This window comes from Sorex fumeus, unplaced genomic scaffold (assembly GCF_029834395.1).
Source record: "Sorex fumeus unplaced genomic scaffold, SorFum_2.1 ptg000003l, whole genome shotgun sequence".
Classification (NCBI taxonomy): Eukaryota; Metazoa; Chordata; class Mammalia; order Eulipotyphla; family Soricidae; genus Sorex; species Sorex fumeus.
This window is the reverse complement of record NW_026606060.1, coordinates 7,990,187-8,006,904: the sequence shown is the minus strand read 5'-3', so window position 1 is coordinate 8,006,904 and position 16,718 is coordinate 7,990,187. Positions and strand designations below refer to the sequence as shown.

The following is a 16,718-nucleotide window of genomic DNA, read 5'->3' as shown; positions in this document are numbered from 1 at the left end:
TAAACCATTACATTCTCTCACCCCGTTATTCTAAATACCACATATAAATGATATCATCCTGTGTTTATCCTTCTTCTGGCTCACTTCATTTGACATATCTTCCAGTTCCATTTATGCTGCTATAAAATGCATGATTTTATCATTCATTACAGCTGCATAGTATTCCATTGAGTATATATACACCACATCTTCATGATCCGCTCATTTGTCATTGGACATCTAGGTTGCTTCCAAATCTTAGTTATTGTACTCAGAGCTGCAATGAGCGAGGGTGTGCAACACGTTTCTTCAAATGAATGTTTTTCTGACCTGGGGATAGATACCACAAAGTGGAATTGCTGGGTCACATGGCAGCTCAATTCTGAGTTTACTGAGAACCCTTCATAAGACTTTCCACAGGGGTTGGACCAGACCACAGTATGTCCAGCAATAGGTGAGAGATCCTTCTTCACCACATGTCTGTCAACACATTCTTTCTTGGACAGGCTCAACAATTACTTCCCCAGTTGTCTGAGTTTTCTGCTAGACTCCCCCTGGATGGTGCTTTCTCCTTCCTTCCTTAGCCTCTAGTGCACAGACAGGCCATTCCAGTCCTTTGCCACAGATCCTTGGACCACATTCCGGTCCGTTCCAGTACCTTGTTCCCATGAACAGACACTGGGATCTGGAGCCTGGCACTGCGCCAGCTACCAGGGAGTGGGGAGTAGGGGACCCTAAGGCACTGTCTACCCGTGGGGACACGGGACAGGAACAGATCCTTCTGGTTTTGTTTGGAAGTTTCCAGAGTCCGGCTTAGCGCCTATCAGGTTCTCAATAAACAGTAGTTGATTTTAACCAACAAAACCCCAACCCTAACAAAGAACTCGGCCTCGCTCCTTCCGATCCAAAGGAGCATTCCTTCGAGATTATGCATCAGGCTTTAAACGCCCCACTGGGGGCGGGAGGAAAAAAAAAAGTTGATCAAATTGAACCAACTCCTGATTTCCTGTCTCGCACAGGGTTCTCCCCAGTCAGGAGGGATGCTCGCGGTCCTCGGGAGGTGCGCCTGCAAACCTGCGCGCGTCGGGGTAGGGGAGAGGCTGGGGCGGCGGGGAGGGCCGGGGCGGGCCGCGGGGGAGCCCGTGGGAAGCGCGGGGCGCCGGCCCGAGCGGGGAGCTGGAACTGCCCGGGCGCAGAGGCAGGCGCGGGTGGCGCGGCCGTTCCCGTGGCGCGTCGGGCTGGGGAAGGGGCGGGCGCGGGGAGGGCAGGTCCGGAGGCGCGGGGTGGAGGGGGTGGGGGCCGAAGGAAATGAGACAACCTTTTCCTCCCGCTCGCTCGGGCTCCTCCGGCGTCTGCGGGGCCCGGCGCGGCCGCCCGTGACTCCGACGCTGGACCCCGCGCCCAGGGCGGCTGCCCCGCAGCGCTTCCCCTGGCGGCGCCAGGTCCCGCCTCGGGGTCCCCCCGGAAGTGCGCGCCCCCGTCCAGGTAAGCAGCGCCCGGTGCTCCCGGGGGCTCCCCCAGCTCCCCGGAGCGCGCGCTCCTCGCCAGGCCCGGGACCCCCCAGACCTGGCAGCGCCGCTTTGTTCCCGATCACTGCCCAGGTGCTGGGGGGCCCGGGGGGGGGGGGGGGTGCAGCGGGAAACGCTGCTTCTCTGCGACCCCCCTCTGGCCTCATCTTTCTCCAAAGTTCCTGTTGCTTCCCTGCTCCCCGACTTCTTTCTCCCACCCCCAGCCCCCCAGGACGGCACGGCTCCGCGCTGTGCCGCCGCAGCCCGACTTCCGAGGTCGGTTCCTTGGCAAATCTCGGCGCTTCTCTCCGCCTGGAGGAGGCTGTGCGGGCCGCGCGGACGGGCGCGGGGGTCCCCGAAAACCCTCGTGCCCGCTCCTCTCGCAGGCACCCTGCTCGCCGCGCGCTTGGGGGACCCCAGAAACTCCGAGATCAGCGTGGCTTGTCGCGGAGGGGAAGGGTGTTGGCGCCCTCTAAAGCCTTGCCGGGGACGCTCTGTCGGCTGAGAGGGAATCTGGGGCCGCGGGGGAATCGCGCTCAGAGCCTCGGGGCAGGCACGGCGAGTAGGGGCAGCTGGGGGCCGCGGGGCTCGGACTCGGTAGAGACACGACGCGCCCAGGGCTGCCCCGGGAGAAAGCGTCCCCGGGCGCGCTGACCCGGGTGCCCGGTGGCCGAGTTCCCGCTTCAGTCTCCCCGCAGGGTCTCCACCCTTTAATTCATTCATTGATTGATGTTGAACAAAAGGGCCAAACGAGATGCTAAGAGGTGAAGTCCGGGGTCACACCACTGACGGGGAGGGGGGCGGGGGCCGGCCTTGGTTTCCGTGCCGTCGGGTTTGGAGTGCACACTCCACCTTCACGTCTACCCGAGGTGCTTCTGTCCAGAGTACGGGGACGCGCGTATTCGGGGTGGGTGGGTGGGTGGGTGGGTGCGGCTGGGAGGCCCAAGCTTTCTTACCTTTTTCACCTTATACTTTTTGATTCCTTCATACTCCTCTGTACTTAGTACCTGCTAGTCTCAGAGTCCAGGGCCAAAAGTGAGGCCGTTTCACTCTCAACTTCATTTTTTTCATGTTTTCCATCTTTGCCCTGGCTGCGTCTATAATTCTGCTCCCATAGGCTGCCTTAACCTCTGCCCCCAAAAACTCAAATTTTTGGTTCTTGTTTGTACGGAGGCCACACCCGACAATGCTCAGGGGTTACTCTTGGCTCTGCACTCAGGAATTACACCTGGCAGTGCTCAGGAGACCATATGGGATAGGGGGGATCGAACCCAATCTGCGGGATGCCAGGCAAGCACCCTACATGCTCTACTGTCTCTGGCTTGCTTGTTTTTGAGGGGAGAAGTTCTCCCTTCAGACACCACTAGAGCACAGTGGCTCAGGGCTGATGTCCTGCGTACAAGGCCACCAGCAGGTGAATTTCAGCTGAGAACCTTTCTGGGACTTCCTTTACAAATTTGGTCCTTGGTTACGTAGGAGGGTTTAAAGCATTGGTTCTCAGCCTGGATTTAAATAGGCGGCTTAAAGCAGTGGTTCTCAGCCTGGATTTCCGCTTGCCCCCTAAGTGACAGTTGGGACTGTCTAGAAACATTTTTTGGTTGGGTACATATTCAGTGGGATTGGGGAGTAGACAGGAAGCTAATCATCTGCTATTCAGAAGCCAGAGAGACTGCTCAACTTTCCCAAGATGCACAGCACAGCCTTTGACAAGGAAGTAGCCCAAATCTTAAATAGAGCTGAAGTCACCAGCCCACGGGTTGAATGTATCAGCTCATGAAGCGTGCTATTATTCACAGAGCTCATCCTCTTATCAGCTGCAGTTGGTTTGACTGTCTCAGCCTCTGTCCCCTATCCTCCCCTCGCTCCAGTCAGCACTTTTGTTTAATTACACTCTGACAAGGGTGCCGCAGCTTGTGTTGAAGCTACGTTCAAGTTTGAGCTATTCGTGGAACATACCGGACCCCACAGATTCAGTCTCAGCAGGCCGTGCTGCTGTGCTGTCAGTAGCCACACTGGATCCCTGCCTGATCTCACGAGGAATGGGAAGCCACATGCTTTATGAGCCCTGAAGGTTGTGCACAGTCCTTTGCATGTTCAAGTTTGCAATCATGGTCTTGCGGAATAGACATGACTGGTCACCATTTACCTTCCGGCCTCACTCTGTGCTTCTCCCTCCGTTGGCCTGCCCTGACCACCGCATTCACTGTTCCATTGATACTCCACATGTTAACTTCAGGGAATACCCCGTCTCCTTGGCTGGCAAATTCTTTGTCATTCTTTGAGATTAATGCTCAAGGTTCTTCCAGGGGTAAGCGGTCTTTTGCTTCTGCAGGGCCCTCAGCTCCTCCCCCCATTTTTTCCTCTCAGTCTCTCTTTTGCAGCATTTATTTCCCCAGGATGGATAGCCCGTATTCACTACCTCCCCTGGTCTCTATGTGCCCAGAACCTCCCACAGACTGGCCCAGCCTGGCAGCTAAGCTTGCTGCCCTGAAGTTCCACAGTGCTTATACCGGCGCTTAATAACTTTGTGACCTTGAACGAGCTCACTCCATTTCTTAAAACTGTATTGTTAAAACAGGAAGAATGCCTGCTTCTCTGCAGATTAGTATGACTAACTAATGGGATGATAATTGCTCATCTTAATACTGAGTGCCAACTCGGTGCCAGCAGACTTGAACTTCAGGTTGAGCGTTTCAGGTCGAAGCCTCGTAACGGCCCTTTGAAGTTGGTTCTGTTATTTCTCTGTTTTCCAGACAAAGAATCAGAGGGGCTAAACCGTTTACCCAATGTCATACAGTCACTGAATGGCAGATCCAGGTCTCACCTAGACTCCTTTGCCTGTAGAAAGTGCTCAGTTTGAGCCAACTCAGGCTGAGTGGATGTTCATAACAGCCTGACTCCTCTGGATTTTTCACGGCCACACCTGTGATCCAAGACTGGGCCATTGTTGTTCCAAGTTCCATTCCTTTCTGTCTACCCCTGCCACCAGGCATAGGGAATGACTATTTGGTTAAGCCTCCTGTCACGGTACCAGGCCAGGACCAAGGATCTTCGTGGCAATGGAGCTGTAAGGGCACCAACTCTTGAATGATGAGAGTCTGGGGAGAGAGGTGCAGACTCCAGCTTGGAGTGATTCCAACCTCACCTTCATCAATCACATGCCCTTGGTGGTATACACACAGCACATCGATATTTGTGGGTAGATGGATGATGAATGGGTGAATGCTGTCAGCGGGTGCTCCTGCACTTGTGGGGCAGAGTGTCCTGTGAGGAATAGTTGCACATTAAAGGGCAAACATTTTTTTTTGCTTTTTCTTAAATTTTTTTAATGAATCACCGTGAGACACAGTTACAGATTTACAAACTTTTGTGATTATGTTTCAGTCATACAATGATTGAGCATCCATCCCTCCACCAGTGTCTTTCTCCACCACCAATGTTCCCAGTATCCCTCTCATCACCTCCCCATCCCTCTCCCTCCCCCCTCCCCCCCACGGAGCCTCTGTGGCAGGCACATTCCCTTTTACTCTCTCTCTCTACTTTTGAGTATTATGGTTTGCAATACAGGTAATAAGTGTCCATCATGTTTGGTTCATAGTCTACTTTCAGCACGCATCTCCCATCCTGAGTGACCCCATCTAACCATCATTTACTTAGTGATCCCTTCTCTATCCCAGCTCCCTTTTCCCTCAGCATATGAGGCTGGCTTCCAAGCCGTGGAGCGATCCTCCTGGTCCTTATCGCTATTATCCTTGGGTAAAGGGGAAAACTTATTAAGAGAATGAAAGGGTCTGTACCAGGTTTTGAATAACCAGGTTTGGAGCTAGTTACTGGATGACCTTATGCGAATTGTGAACGTGATGCTAGATATTAGGATTTAGCTGATCACATCACCATGGAGATGCTTACATTTCTGAGTGCAGCCTGGCTGCAGAATCCACACCCTCTCCTTGCTTGTTCCATAGCCACTTACATACCCTGCAAGCCAGACTACTTTCTTTTCCATTTTCTTTTAAATTTTTTTTTGCCAGGGGGCACATGCAACTGTGCTCAGGGCTTCAGGTCTTGTACCTGGCTCTGTACACAGAGATCATTCATGGTGGTGCTCAGGGGATTACATGCAATGCTGGGACTTGCACCTGGGTAGACCCCATGCAAGGTAACTCCTTATTCTCTGCCCCCTCTCTCCCTACTCAGACTTCTTTCTTGTACAAACCCTGCATTTGTATTCTCTGGCTTCTTCTATAAGCTACCCACATAGTTATGTTTCCCAGAATTTGCTCATTTTCCCCTGGCCCCCCCCCCTAAAGTTTTAGTGAGGGAAGGTTACCTGGTGTGTACAAAGGTTACCTTGTGCTTACATTTCAGAACTGCTCAAGAAAACCTGGTTTAAAGATGCAGCAGAGGGAGAACTCTCCCATCCACCGTATCCAAGGTCTTTCAGATCTGTGTAGCAGCACCTTCCCACAGAGCAGCCATCCAGCACCCCTTCTGGATCACCAGCTAATTTATCTGAGAAACAGAGTTTCCCAGTTTCAATCCAGTGCTGGTGGCTGGATTGAAAGTCAGACCCTTCAGAGGCTGGGGCAGCTCTGCAAGCATTTTCTGTTTTGAATGGAGGCTTTTATAGTCTGGTCCAAAAGATAAACTTGCCCGCGGACTGGGAGCAGGTCAGGCCTGGCGCCAGGTGTTCTGGCCTCCATGTGAAACCTGGTTTTTGCCATCTTGGGTTGCAGCTTTTAAATGATCAACCACAGCCAGAGCCCAGCAGAAGTTTCAGGTTCTAGAGACCCTGTTTAGGTCTCAGACTATTCCATGGAATGGACCATGGTTATTTGACCCCGTGGACTCCTGGAAGGGTCATTTTGGACTGGATTAGACTCGATTAAAGTGGTTCCGGGATCTTGAGGGCATCAGTGTGTATTTCTGTGAACTAAGAGCTCTGAACCGAGAACTAGGAAGTTTGAAGAATCCAGTCCTGGATTCTTCTAGAGAAGAAGTTTCTGCTAGAGAAGCATAGAAAGCCTTCAGAGGAATTGAGGTGATCGAATTTGTCCTTAATGGAGAAGTAGGAGCTTGATAGGGAAGGAAAGGGACAGGGACTGTGGATCGTGAGTGTCATCAACTAGAAACTGCATATTCATGGTACAAAGCAAGAAGGGGCTGGTAAATGCATAGGTGGCGGGGGAGGGGGAGTCAGGGTAGGTGATTAGACTTTGGGGGATCACACCCAGCGATGCACAGGGGTTATTCCTGGCTCATGCACTCAGGAATTACCCCTGGCAGTGTTCCGGAGACCATATGGGATGCTGGGAATCGAACCCAGGTCAGCAGCGTGCAAGGCAAACTCCCTACCCACTGTGCTATTACTCCAGTCCCAGTGATTAGACTTTTCAGTCATACATCAGTCTGTTACTCTATGTTGGGAGACAATAAAGTGCTGACCTCTTAGAATGGCGTCTCTGTCTCCTGTCTCTGCTCACAAGTTTCCTCTCTGTCTATGTCTCCTGTCTCTGCTGACAGTTTTCCTCTCTGTCTCTGTTCTGTGTCTCTGCTGACTGGCTTCCTCCCTGGGTAGTGGGAGCAGAGGCCAGGGACAAGGGAGGGACCGTGTCTCCAGTAAGCAAAGAAATCACAGTCGAAAACAAAGCTGAGCTCGTGGCTATGGGCGGTTGTTTTGTTTCTCAAAAGTCCTGGCTGATGACCCTTGTGGAAGGCCCCTCCCGAGTCTGGTCTTATGAACCTCACCTTTAGGTCAGCCCAGCGTCTGTATGAATTGTTCAGTACAGCTATCTAGAAGTAGAATAATGCCCCCTAAAACTTTTTATAAGCTGGCATGAGGTAAAGTCAAGGCGCCACAACCATGAATTTATAGGCAAATTTTTTGGGGTGTGACCAGAGCCAAAACGTCTCCTCCCAAATCATACCAAATGACACATAAAACCTAAAATAGCATGCACACATAGTAAAAGCAGGAGCTACGTGATAGGCACAGCATGAACGAAAGTCAAAGTTTTATATGTCTTGTGTAGTTTCACTTGCAAGGGGCAGGAAGCTGTAGTGATGGCAGTGTGATGCGTTGGGAGGTTGCAGCATGAGGAGTGGAGGGTGCAGGAAACAGGGGTGCAGGAGAGAAGAAGAGCTTACCTTCCGCTAGCAACATCATAGACTGGGTTCATTTGGCCAGGTGGTACCTAACTTTCTTCTCCGCATTGTTCTGTGTGCCAGGCCCCATATTGGCAGCTGTCTGCTGTGGCTGGTGTGACTGTTGGGAAGTTATGAAATGCGGCAGTGCACTTGACCTCTGAGCCTCACATGGCTTTGATTCTATCATGCAATTCTTTGGAGGCACTTGAAACATCCTGCAAAACTGACCTCAATCTGCATGCCCTTTCCAGGATTTCTTAGGAGGCCGCACGCCTGACTATGTTCAAGGATCACTGGAAATATGATAGAGATGCTTATTTAAGTTATTTATTTATTTATGTTATTTATTCAGGCTGGAGCGATAGCGTAGTGGTAGGGCATTTGCCTTGCACGTGGCCGACATGGCCGGCCCAAGTTTGATTCCTCCACCCCTCTCGGAGAGCCCGGCAAGCTACTGAGAGTATCTTGCTCGCACAGCAAAGCCTGGCAAGCTCCCTGTGACGTATTCAATATGCCAAAAACAGTAACAACAGGTCTCACAATGGAGTCGTTACTGGGTCCGCTCATCGATGAACTATGGGAGGACAGGGACAGTGACAGTGACAGTTATTTATTCACTATGAGTGACACTTTGACTTCTACGAGGCACTTAGTAAATGATAAAGGAATGAATGTCAAGTATGAGATTCACATCCTCACACTCAAGATGTAGCACCTAAGTGGAGAGATCAAAATACCGCCTGTGACTAGGCATAGGGCCCTGTGTTAAAGCACTTACAGGGCCTCGAGGGTTACTGATTGAACTGGATTGACCAAGGTCACTTGCACGCAAAGAAGTTTACCTACCCGCTGTACTATCTCTCCAGTCCTATCTGCTCTTTCCAAACTATAGGCATACATTCCTGTCAGTCAAGGCAAAAGTCTCAAACCAGTGCTTTATGTTCCATTCATGAAGAGGGATGAGCTTCATTACATCCAGATCCACACTAAGAATCAGGTCCTGATGATCTCCTAGACTTTCCTGATGCTGCAGAACATATCCTGCCAACAGTTGCACAAACGGTATCAACATCAAGCACAGATATGGGTCAGACTTATGGAGGCCTGATGTGGGTGTAGTTCCCGGGGAGGATGTTGGCAGAGCCATGCTGCCTGCTTGGGCTGTGTGCTGTTTCTTTACCAAACCCAAGTGAATTCTGTTAGGGGCTTTCATTTTTGGTGGTAGATAAAAATCCTTTGGGGATTTCTTTGGGCTCATGAAAACAGATCCTCATGCAGGTCTTTTCTAAGAAGTTAAATCAATGTTAGAAAAGTGGGGGGAACATGTAATTGTTCAAGTTTTTCTGGATCTACGGAAGAGTGTGGAGGAAAAGCAAGAGAGAGGATGAAAAAAGGAGAAACTGATCAGGTCTGTTTCATATGGAATCCGTGTGGGTTAGCAGATCACAAGAATTCATGTGGGATAGCTTTCAGCACTGACCCATTTTCTGGGCCTCACATTCATGCTTGGAGTTATTCTCTTTGAACCCAAAGCCTTATGCAAGAAGCTTATCACCAATAATGTGCAAATAAGCTTGTTCATTGGATAGCTGTTAGAGAAGCTTCTTTATGTCATTTTTTTTCACTTTAAGTGACACTCTGGCTCCTAGGAGACACTTAGTAAATGATAGATGAGTGAATGTCCAAGTGTGATGTTTGCGTCCTCACCCTTGTGATACTCACCACTTAAATGGGGAGATCAAAATACAGCCTGTGCCCCTGTGCCAGAGCACTGGCCTTGCATGTGTGAGCACTCAGGACAGCAGAATGAATGAATGAACAAATGATTGGAATGAACAGACAAACACAACATTGTGGACTAGTGCTGTGACAAAGAAGATACTGGCATGGAATAGAACTCACTCTGGTCAAGAGTCAGAGGAAAGGGATTTTCTCCACAGCCTACCCTCAAGGGAAGGGGTCTCTTAAGATAACGACATTTGAGAACACAGTAGTAGGATAGAGGAGCGGGACTTTTCCTTGCATGCTTTTGACTTGGGTTTGATCCCTGACATCTCATATGGTCCCCCAAACACCACCAGGAGTAATTCCCGAGCGCAGAGCCAGGAGTAACCCCTGTGCATCACTGGGTGTCACCCAAAAAGGAAGATTAAAATAAAAAGAAGGTAAAGGCCCTCCCGTTGTTCATCGATTTGCTCAAGCGGGCCCAGTAACGTCTCCATTGGAGACTTTGTTGTTACTGTGTTTGGCATATCGAATACGTCACGGGGAGCTTGCCAGGCTCTGCCTTGTGGGAGAGATACTCTCGGTAGCTTGCCGGGCTCTCTGAGAGGGGCGGAGGAATCGAACTCAGGTCGGCCATGTTGGCTGCGTGCAAGGCAAACACCCTACCGCTGTGCTATCGCTAAAATAAAAATAAAATTTAAAAAAAGCGGCACTGGATGCCACTTAAAATAGTGGTACTCCCCTCTCCCCCCGTCCCCAACACATTATAGGAATATTTTTCATTATAGAGACAGAATAAACCAAATTGAATAGGTAAAGATAAAGGTAAAGGCCCTCCCGTTGATCGTCGATTTGCTCGAGCGGGCCCAGTAACGTCTCCATTGGAGACTTTGTTGTTACTGTGTCTGGCATATCGAATACTCTCGGTAGCTTGCCGGGCTCTCCGAGAGGGGCGGAGGAATCGAACTCGGGTCGGCCATGTTGGCCGCTTGTAAGGCGAACACCCAACCCGCTGTGCTATCGCTCCAATTTATAAATTGAATATTTATAAAAAAAATAGTGGTGCTGAGGGTTAGTACCAGGTCCCATGTTAAGGGCCTTCCATACCTTGATGACATTGATCGTCACAACCACCTTTAGACGTGGGAACATTAGCCCTCCCAGGCTGCAGACGCCAACCCTCCTTGCTGCCCAGTGTCAGGATGGTTACATGTTTGTTAAAGATCCTTTTAGAAAATCTGGGGTTCAATGGTCCAAGCGATATTTTAGTGAATAGGGCACTTGCCTTGCATGTAGCTAACCCAGGTTTGATTCCAGGCATCCCATATCTCCCAAGCACCACCAGGGGTAATTACTGAGTGTGTAGCCAGAAATCACCCTGAGCATTGCCAGGTGTGGGCCCCAGAACAAAATAAAATTTAAAAAAGAAAGTCTGGGGTTTAAAAAGAAGAGGATAGGTGTGTGAACACTGCATGTTTGGGGGGCGAGGACAAACATTTCCTCCCAGTTCTTTCCCTTCTTCCCCTGTTTGAAGTCAGAGACTTTGCCTTGAAGCAGTTTAGAAACTCAGCTCTGGGGTTCATCCTTTCCTCCCCTCACCCCCTTTGATCACCCAGACAGTTTGCACTTTGGCCTCCAAGGTGAGGTGAGGCGGAAATGCAGTGTAGCATAGAAGTAACCGTAAACGTGCTGGGGAAAATTAATTTCACTAACCACCCGCTATAGTGAGAACCTCTGCCCCTGTGCTCGGTGCCCTTTCTTCCCCGGATCTGTCGGTCACTGTGGGGAGCAGATTGCAGGATCTGATTTCTGCGACCCCCCCCCCCCCCCGCCACCACCTCCTGATCAAAAGTGCTGTCTACAGCTGCCTCCCTCACACATACCTGGCCGCCTCATCCTTTTAGCCCTTCATCTTGTCAGGACAAGACCAGCATTGCCACTAAATTATGACACCCGGGTCTCTTGATCTCCTACGGGATGAGTTACGTGGGGCAAAGGTGGCTGACCCGCAGATTTGCCTGAGTTAGACCTTGGTGCTTGTCAAAGCAGAATCTGCAGCAAGAACCTAGTGAAAATAGAGAAAACAATCATTTGTGGGGGGTGCAGTGATAGTGCAGTGAGTAAGGCACTTGCCTTGCATGCAGCTGACCTGGGTTTGATCCCTGGCATTTGGTCCCATGTGAACCTCTGAGCACTCCCAGGAGAGTTTGCCAAGTGCAGAGTCAGGAGTAACCTCTGAGCATTGCCAGGTGTGGTCCAACAACCAAAACAAAGCAAAACAAAAAGACAGAGAAGGAAAATGGAAAGAAAAGAAAAGAAAAGAAAAGAAAAGAAAAGAAAAGAAAAAGAAAAGAAAGAGAAGAAAACAATCATTTGAGCAAGTAGAATTTTCAAAAGAACCCACACAGAGGCTGAAGCATCAGTACAGTAGACAGGACACTTGTCTTGCATGTGACCTACCTGGGTTTAATTCCTAATACCCCATAGTATCCCCAAGCCCCCACACCAGGAGTGACACTGAGCACACAGCCAGGAGAAAGCCTTTTGAACCAACAGGTGTGACCCCCAAAATAATAAAAACAAAGAAAAGAGAGACATGAATGTGAAGAATATTCCAGGGGCCCAGCACATGTTCTCACAGGGAGAGTTCAGGGGCCTTGGTATATGTTTGGCTCAAGCTGTCTCTTGAGTCTAACAATACAGTGTGACAGGCACCCTAGGGACACACAGATGACCAAAATACTCTTTCTGCCTGAGAGCCATAGCAATGCAGTATAGACACAGGAAACCAGATGGTCACAAAGCCTTCTGCTGTCCAGCTTGCTCAGAAAAGGATCTTTGAAAGCAACCACATGACTTTTTAATTTCCAAGTCACTGGCGCCCACACTGTGAACAATGACCACTGTACCGTGTAAGGTGCAGTGCTGGAGATCATCATGGGCACATAGTCTACATTCGGCGTGGGCAGGACCACCCAGAGGGCATGTGCAGAAGAAGGTGCAGGCATGTGTCTAGAAGAAGGTGCAGGCATCCAAGCGCCCAGGGGAACAGGTTACCCTAGAGAAAGGGCTTGGCACAGCCAGGGGGGCAGGTGAGGTGTGCTTAGGTTAGAAATAGGTGAAGTAATGTGGTCTCTTGATATGTCAAGTAGAGCCTGGCTAAAGAATTTGGATTTTTATTCTGAAGGCATGGAGGAAGTCCTTTAGGGTCTCACACAGAGGAGAGAATATGTTAACATTTCATTGGAAAAATCAACCTCTTTGGCAATCAAGTTCATTCCGGAGAAGAATAAGGCAGGTGGTGAGAAGAACACATCAGACACCATTTTGGCTTCCAGGATTATATGTGATAAAATATGTGATGGAGGTTCTCTCTGTGACCCCACCGCTGACTCATTTCCTTCCTGTAGCCCCTCTGGTTGGCCTCCTTATCTCATGCTGTTCTCAGTTTTCACCTATGAGGTTTTCACCTATGGCCCCTAGGACTTTTCTGGGGGCTGGCAGAGGCCATACAGCCATTGGTTGAGAAGCGCTGATTTAGGGACTGGGAAAGGCTTGGGGTTGAAACCTCATCTCTTTCATCTGCACCCCTAGTCCACAATGTATTTGTATAATTCACTTTTGTTAAGTGTCACGGAGTCTCTCCCTTCTCAGCCTAATATGGGGGAATCCCTTTATGAGTGCCAAGAACAGTGGTCATGATTATATGTGATAAAATATATGATGGCGGTCGATCCACAATTGACATGTGATAATAGTGATGAGGGCTCTTATTAACATTATTGTTACTCTCATCCAGGTGAGAATAATGAGGTTCTGTGTAAGCCTCTAGTCATAGGGTTAGAGAATTGGCATAGACTCAAGAAAGACTTTGGCTATAAAATCTATGCAATTTAGTGACCAATTAAGTCGGGGAGGAAGGGAGGTGTGGAAATCAGGATGACTCTGGGATCTTGGCTTGGGCAACTGAAAAGAAAAATAGTGGGTCTATTCATTAGGAGGTGATGGAGGAAGAAGAAGGAGTAGTGTTTCCAGGAAAATAGTGATTCTGTCTCAGAAAGACTGAGTGCAAAGCATCTCTGGGATGGCCAGTGGAAAAATGACTTTGAAATTTTGACAATTCAGGAGGGAGAACTTCCAGATTAGTGTACAAATGTGTAACGAGAGGGAATGAAGTCATGGTATCCTACAGGTGCTCAAGGAGACTAGGGAATGTGGGGAGAGGAATTACAATGGCTCAGGCTCATTGAGTATGTGCTGTGGTTCGAAATGGGTTCTGGTTATTATTCTCTTCATTAATTCTGTTGCCAGAGAACTGTTACTATGAGTTTATGGATGAATAAACTGAGACAACTGAGACAAAGAGGTGATAACTTGCCTAAGATCTGACACTTTTCAGGGAAATACCAGGATGTTGAGAATCTGGGACTGAGTTGTTAATATCAGTGCCAAGATGGTCCTACAGGCGGCAGGGAGAGGGCTGGCCAGGCAGACAGGTTGGAGGAAATGGAAATGTAGAAAATGAGTTTCTAGGAGGGAGGATTCAATAGCATCAAATGATGTGGAGATCCCTATGAAAGTAAACAAAAGATCTTTTTTTGAGAGTGAGGAAGTTCTTGTTGATGTGGAGAGAGGACTTTAAAAGATGAGGTAGATTGAGGAAGAGCTGGCAGGTTAGCAAGGTGAGATGAGATTTCCAGAAACTTGGCTCTGTGGGGTGGGAAGCGAGGCTGGAGGGAGGCAGGGGGGAGGAGAGAGACAGAGAGACAGAGAAACAGAGACAGAGACAGAGAGAGACAGAGAGAGAATGTCAAAATCAGTATCTCAACGTTCACTTTCCTTTTCCAAACAGACCTGAAATACTCCTTCCGTGTTCTGGACAGCTTCATGTGGTGGCTGGACATTGTCAAAGAAATCTCTGCTAGGTGTTTAGATGCTCAGTTTTTATTAGGTGGAATCAAGAAGATTTCTTTCCCAAGGCCCAGAGGGAGTGGGAGTGGTATCATTATGAGTTGTTCAGTACAGACTGTTGCAAATCCATGCACAAACCATGATCTGCTGATTCTGTCCTTGAGACAGTGTTTGAGAAAGCATCCGGCTCTGGGGCTCCATATCACACCTCCAGCACTGGGTCTGCTTTGTCGACACCAGTGTGGTGGAACAATGGGCGATGGAAGCCCTGACTAAAAGAAAAGGGGCTCAGGACACAGTGACTTTAAACTGTGTGTGACACCTGGTACTCAAAGCAGAATGAGAGGTGGTTGGAAATGAAGGTAAATATGTAGGGGAAAATGGAGCAGAAGTTCTGAGCTCTTATAGAAACTGGAAGGTTCAGTATAAGGTTTGCTGAGCGACAAACTTTCACTTGATGCTTTGGTTGCAGCCGTTTCAGTTCTTCCTAAGAGGAAAACCTGGCATTTCATTACAGATGCTTCATTACAGGCTTACGGGCTAATAGTCTAACAGGCTCCAAAATGTGTTTATCACAGCCAGTGACAATCTGTCTTAACACATGGGATTCATTTGTTGTTCAGAACAAAGGTAGTTAGCGCATAGGTTAAAACATGACTGAAATAAGAAATTCAACCTCGCTTTGGTTCATGGCCCTGATGTCTCTGAGGCTCAGAGTTGGGGTTTGCCTGCCAATGCTGTGGATTCACCTTAGTTGGAGTGACAACTTCTACTCTTCTTGGAAATGTCTCAGAACAATGCAGACACCTCCGCCTTTATGAATGAGGTGCTCACTTCCAAAGGAATGGGTGCCCAGAATGAGAAAGACCACAGGAAGGCCTGGGGATATTTCCTTCCTTCCTCCCCACCCCCCCACACTACACAAACTTGCAGCAATAGCTGTTGTTGTTGTGGAGCTTTCGGTTACCAGGAAAAGTCAATAGTACATCTTTCAAGGTTCCCTTTGTGCTGGAAGGTTACTGTGCAAGACTAGGAAAGATAAAGGATTATGTCATATGCAAGGCAAGTTCCTTAACCTCTGTACTCTCTCTCTCCAGCCCCAAGAGCTGGCCATTGGCATAGAGATGAGGGTCAATCTTGGACAGTTTTGTAAAGAAAGGGATATTTGGGGCTAGATAAGTAGTATGAGGACCTTGTTCAATTCCCAGTATAACATGGTTCCCTGAGCATTGCTGGGTGTGACCCTGAGCATTGTTGGGTGTGACCTGGGTGCACTCCAGCACCTTAGTTCCCCACATCTTCAGGATCTGGCACCGAATCACCAACCTGGTAGACTGAGAATCTCTGGGAGGGGTCCTGGGTCCCCAAAAGAAGGTGCCCCCCTGCCAAGAAAATCCCCCAAGAGATATTTAAGAATCTTGAAGAATTGATGTTTTCTGCATGGAAATTAACCCATTCAGATATGGTGTTTAAGCCAGTTTGGGAAGTATGGATGGAGAGGTGAGTCAGCAAAGACCAGCAGGTGCCAGCAAAGACAAAATACCCATTGCTAAGGGGCAAGTCTGGAGGGAGTCAGGAGCTACTGAGGGGAGAGTTCCAGAACAAGTTGGCCAATCTTTTTGTAATTTTTTTTTATTTTGGTGGGGGTGGGAGGATTGGAGCCACATCTAGTGGTACTCTGGAGTTGTTTCTGGTTCTGTGTTCAGGAGTGATCATTGGCCATGCTCAGGGACCCTCTGTGGTGCTGGAGATTGAACTAGGGTCAACAACATACAAGAGTACTTCCTTATCTGCTCTACTGACTCTCCTGCCCCCAGTTCTCTCTGCTTCTTTCTTTCTCTTCTTTCCCTCATGAGAGGGATCAAATCCAGGGCAACACACATCCAAGGCAAGTGCTGCTACACTGAATTACATCCCTAGACTTGGCAGACTTTTTCTGTATGGGAAAGACAGTCATCATCATCATCATTATTATTATTATTACTATCATTATTATTTTGTTATAAGAACCTCTTTAAATCACATCTTCAGAATTGTTCTAGTAACTTTGGTTGGGCTGGAGTGATAACACAGCAGGTAGGGTGTTTGCTTTGCACGCTGCTGACCTGGGTTTGGTTCCTCCGCCCCTCTTGTAGAGCCCGGCAAGCTACCGAGAGTATCCTGCCCGCATGACAACGCCAGACAAGCTACCCGTGACATATCCAATATGCCAAAAATAGTAACAACAAGTCTCACAATTTGTTGTGAGACATTACTGATGCCCGCTTGAGCAAAGGAACAATGGAAGGACAGTGACAGTGACAGTGACAGATTATTATTTCATTTGTGGAGGTCACACCCAAGATACTTGGGGCTCATGTGGTACCAGTGATTAAAATTAAGGCCTTGAATATGCAAATTATATGTTCTACCACTTGATCTAGTCTTCCGCCCCAGAAAGCAAATATT

General features: G+C 48.9%; 1 protein-coding gene across 1 annotated transcript in view; it reads left to right on the top strand.

Moving 5' to 3' along the window:
• The first annotated feature begins 1,019 nt into the window (after positions 1-1,019).
• The window catches only part of EVA1A (eva-1 homolog A, regulator of programmed cell death), a 65,013-nt gene continuing 49,314 nt past the window's right edge, over positions 1,020-16,718 (top strand). The window contains exon 1 of the mRNA XM_056118948.1: positions 1,020-1,464. Coding sequence (XP_055974923.1) covers positions 1,020-1,464 — 445 coding nt within the window. The remainder of the gene's footprint in view (positions 1,465-16,718) is intronic.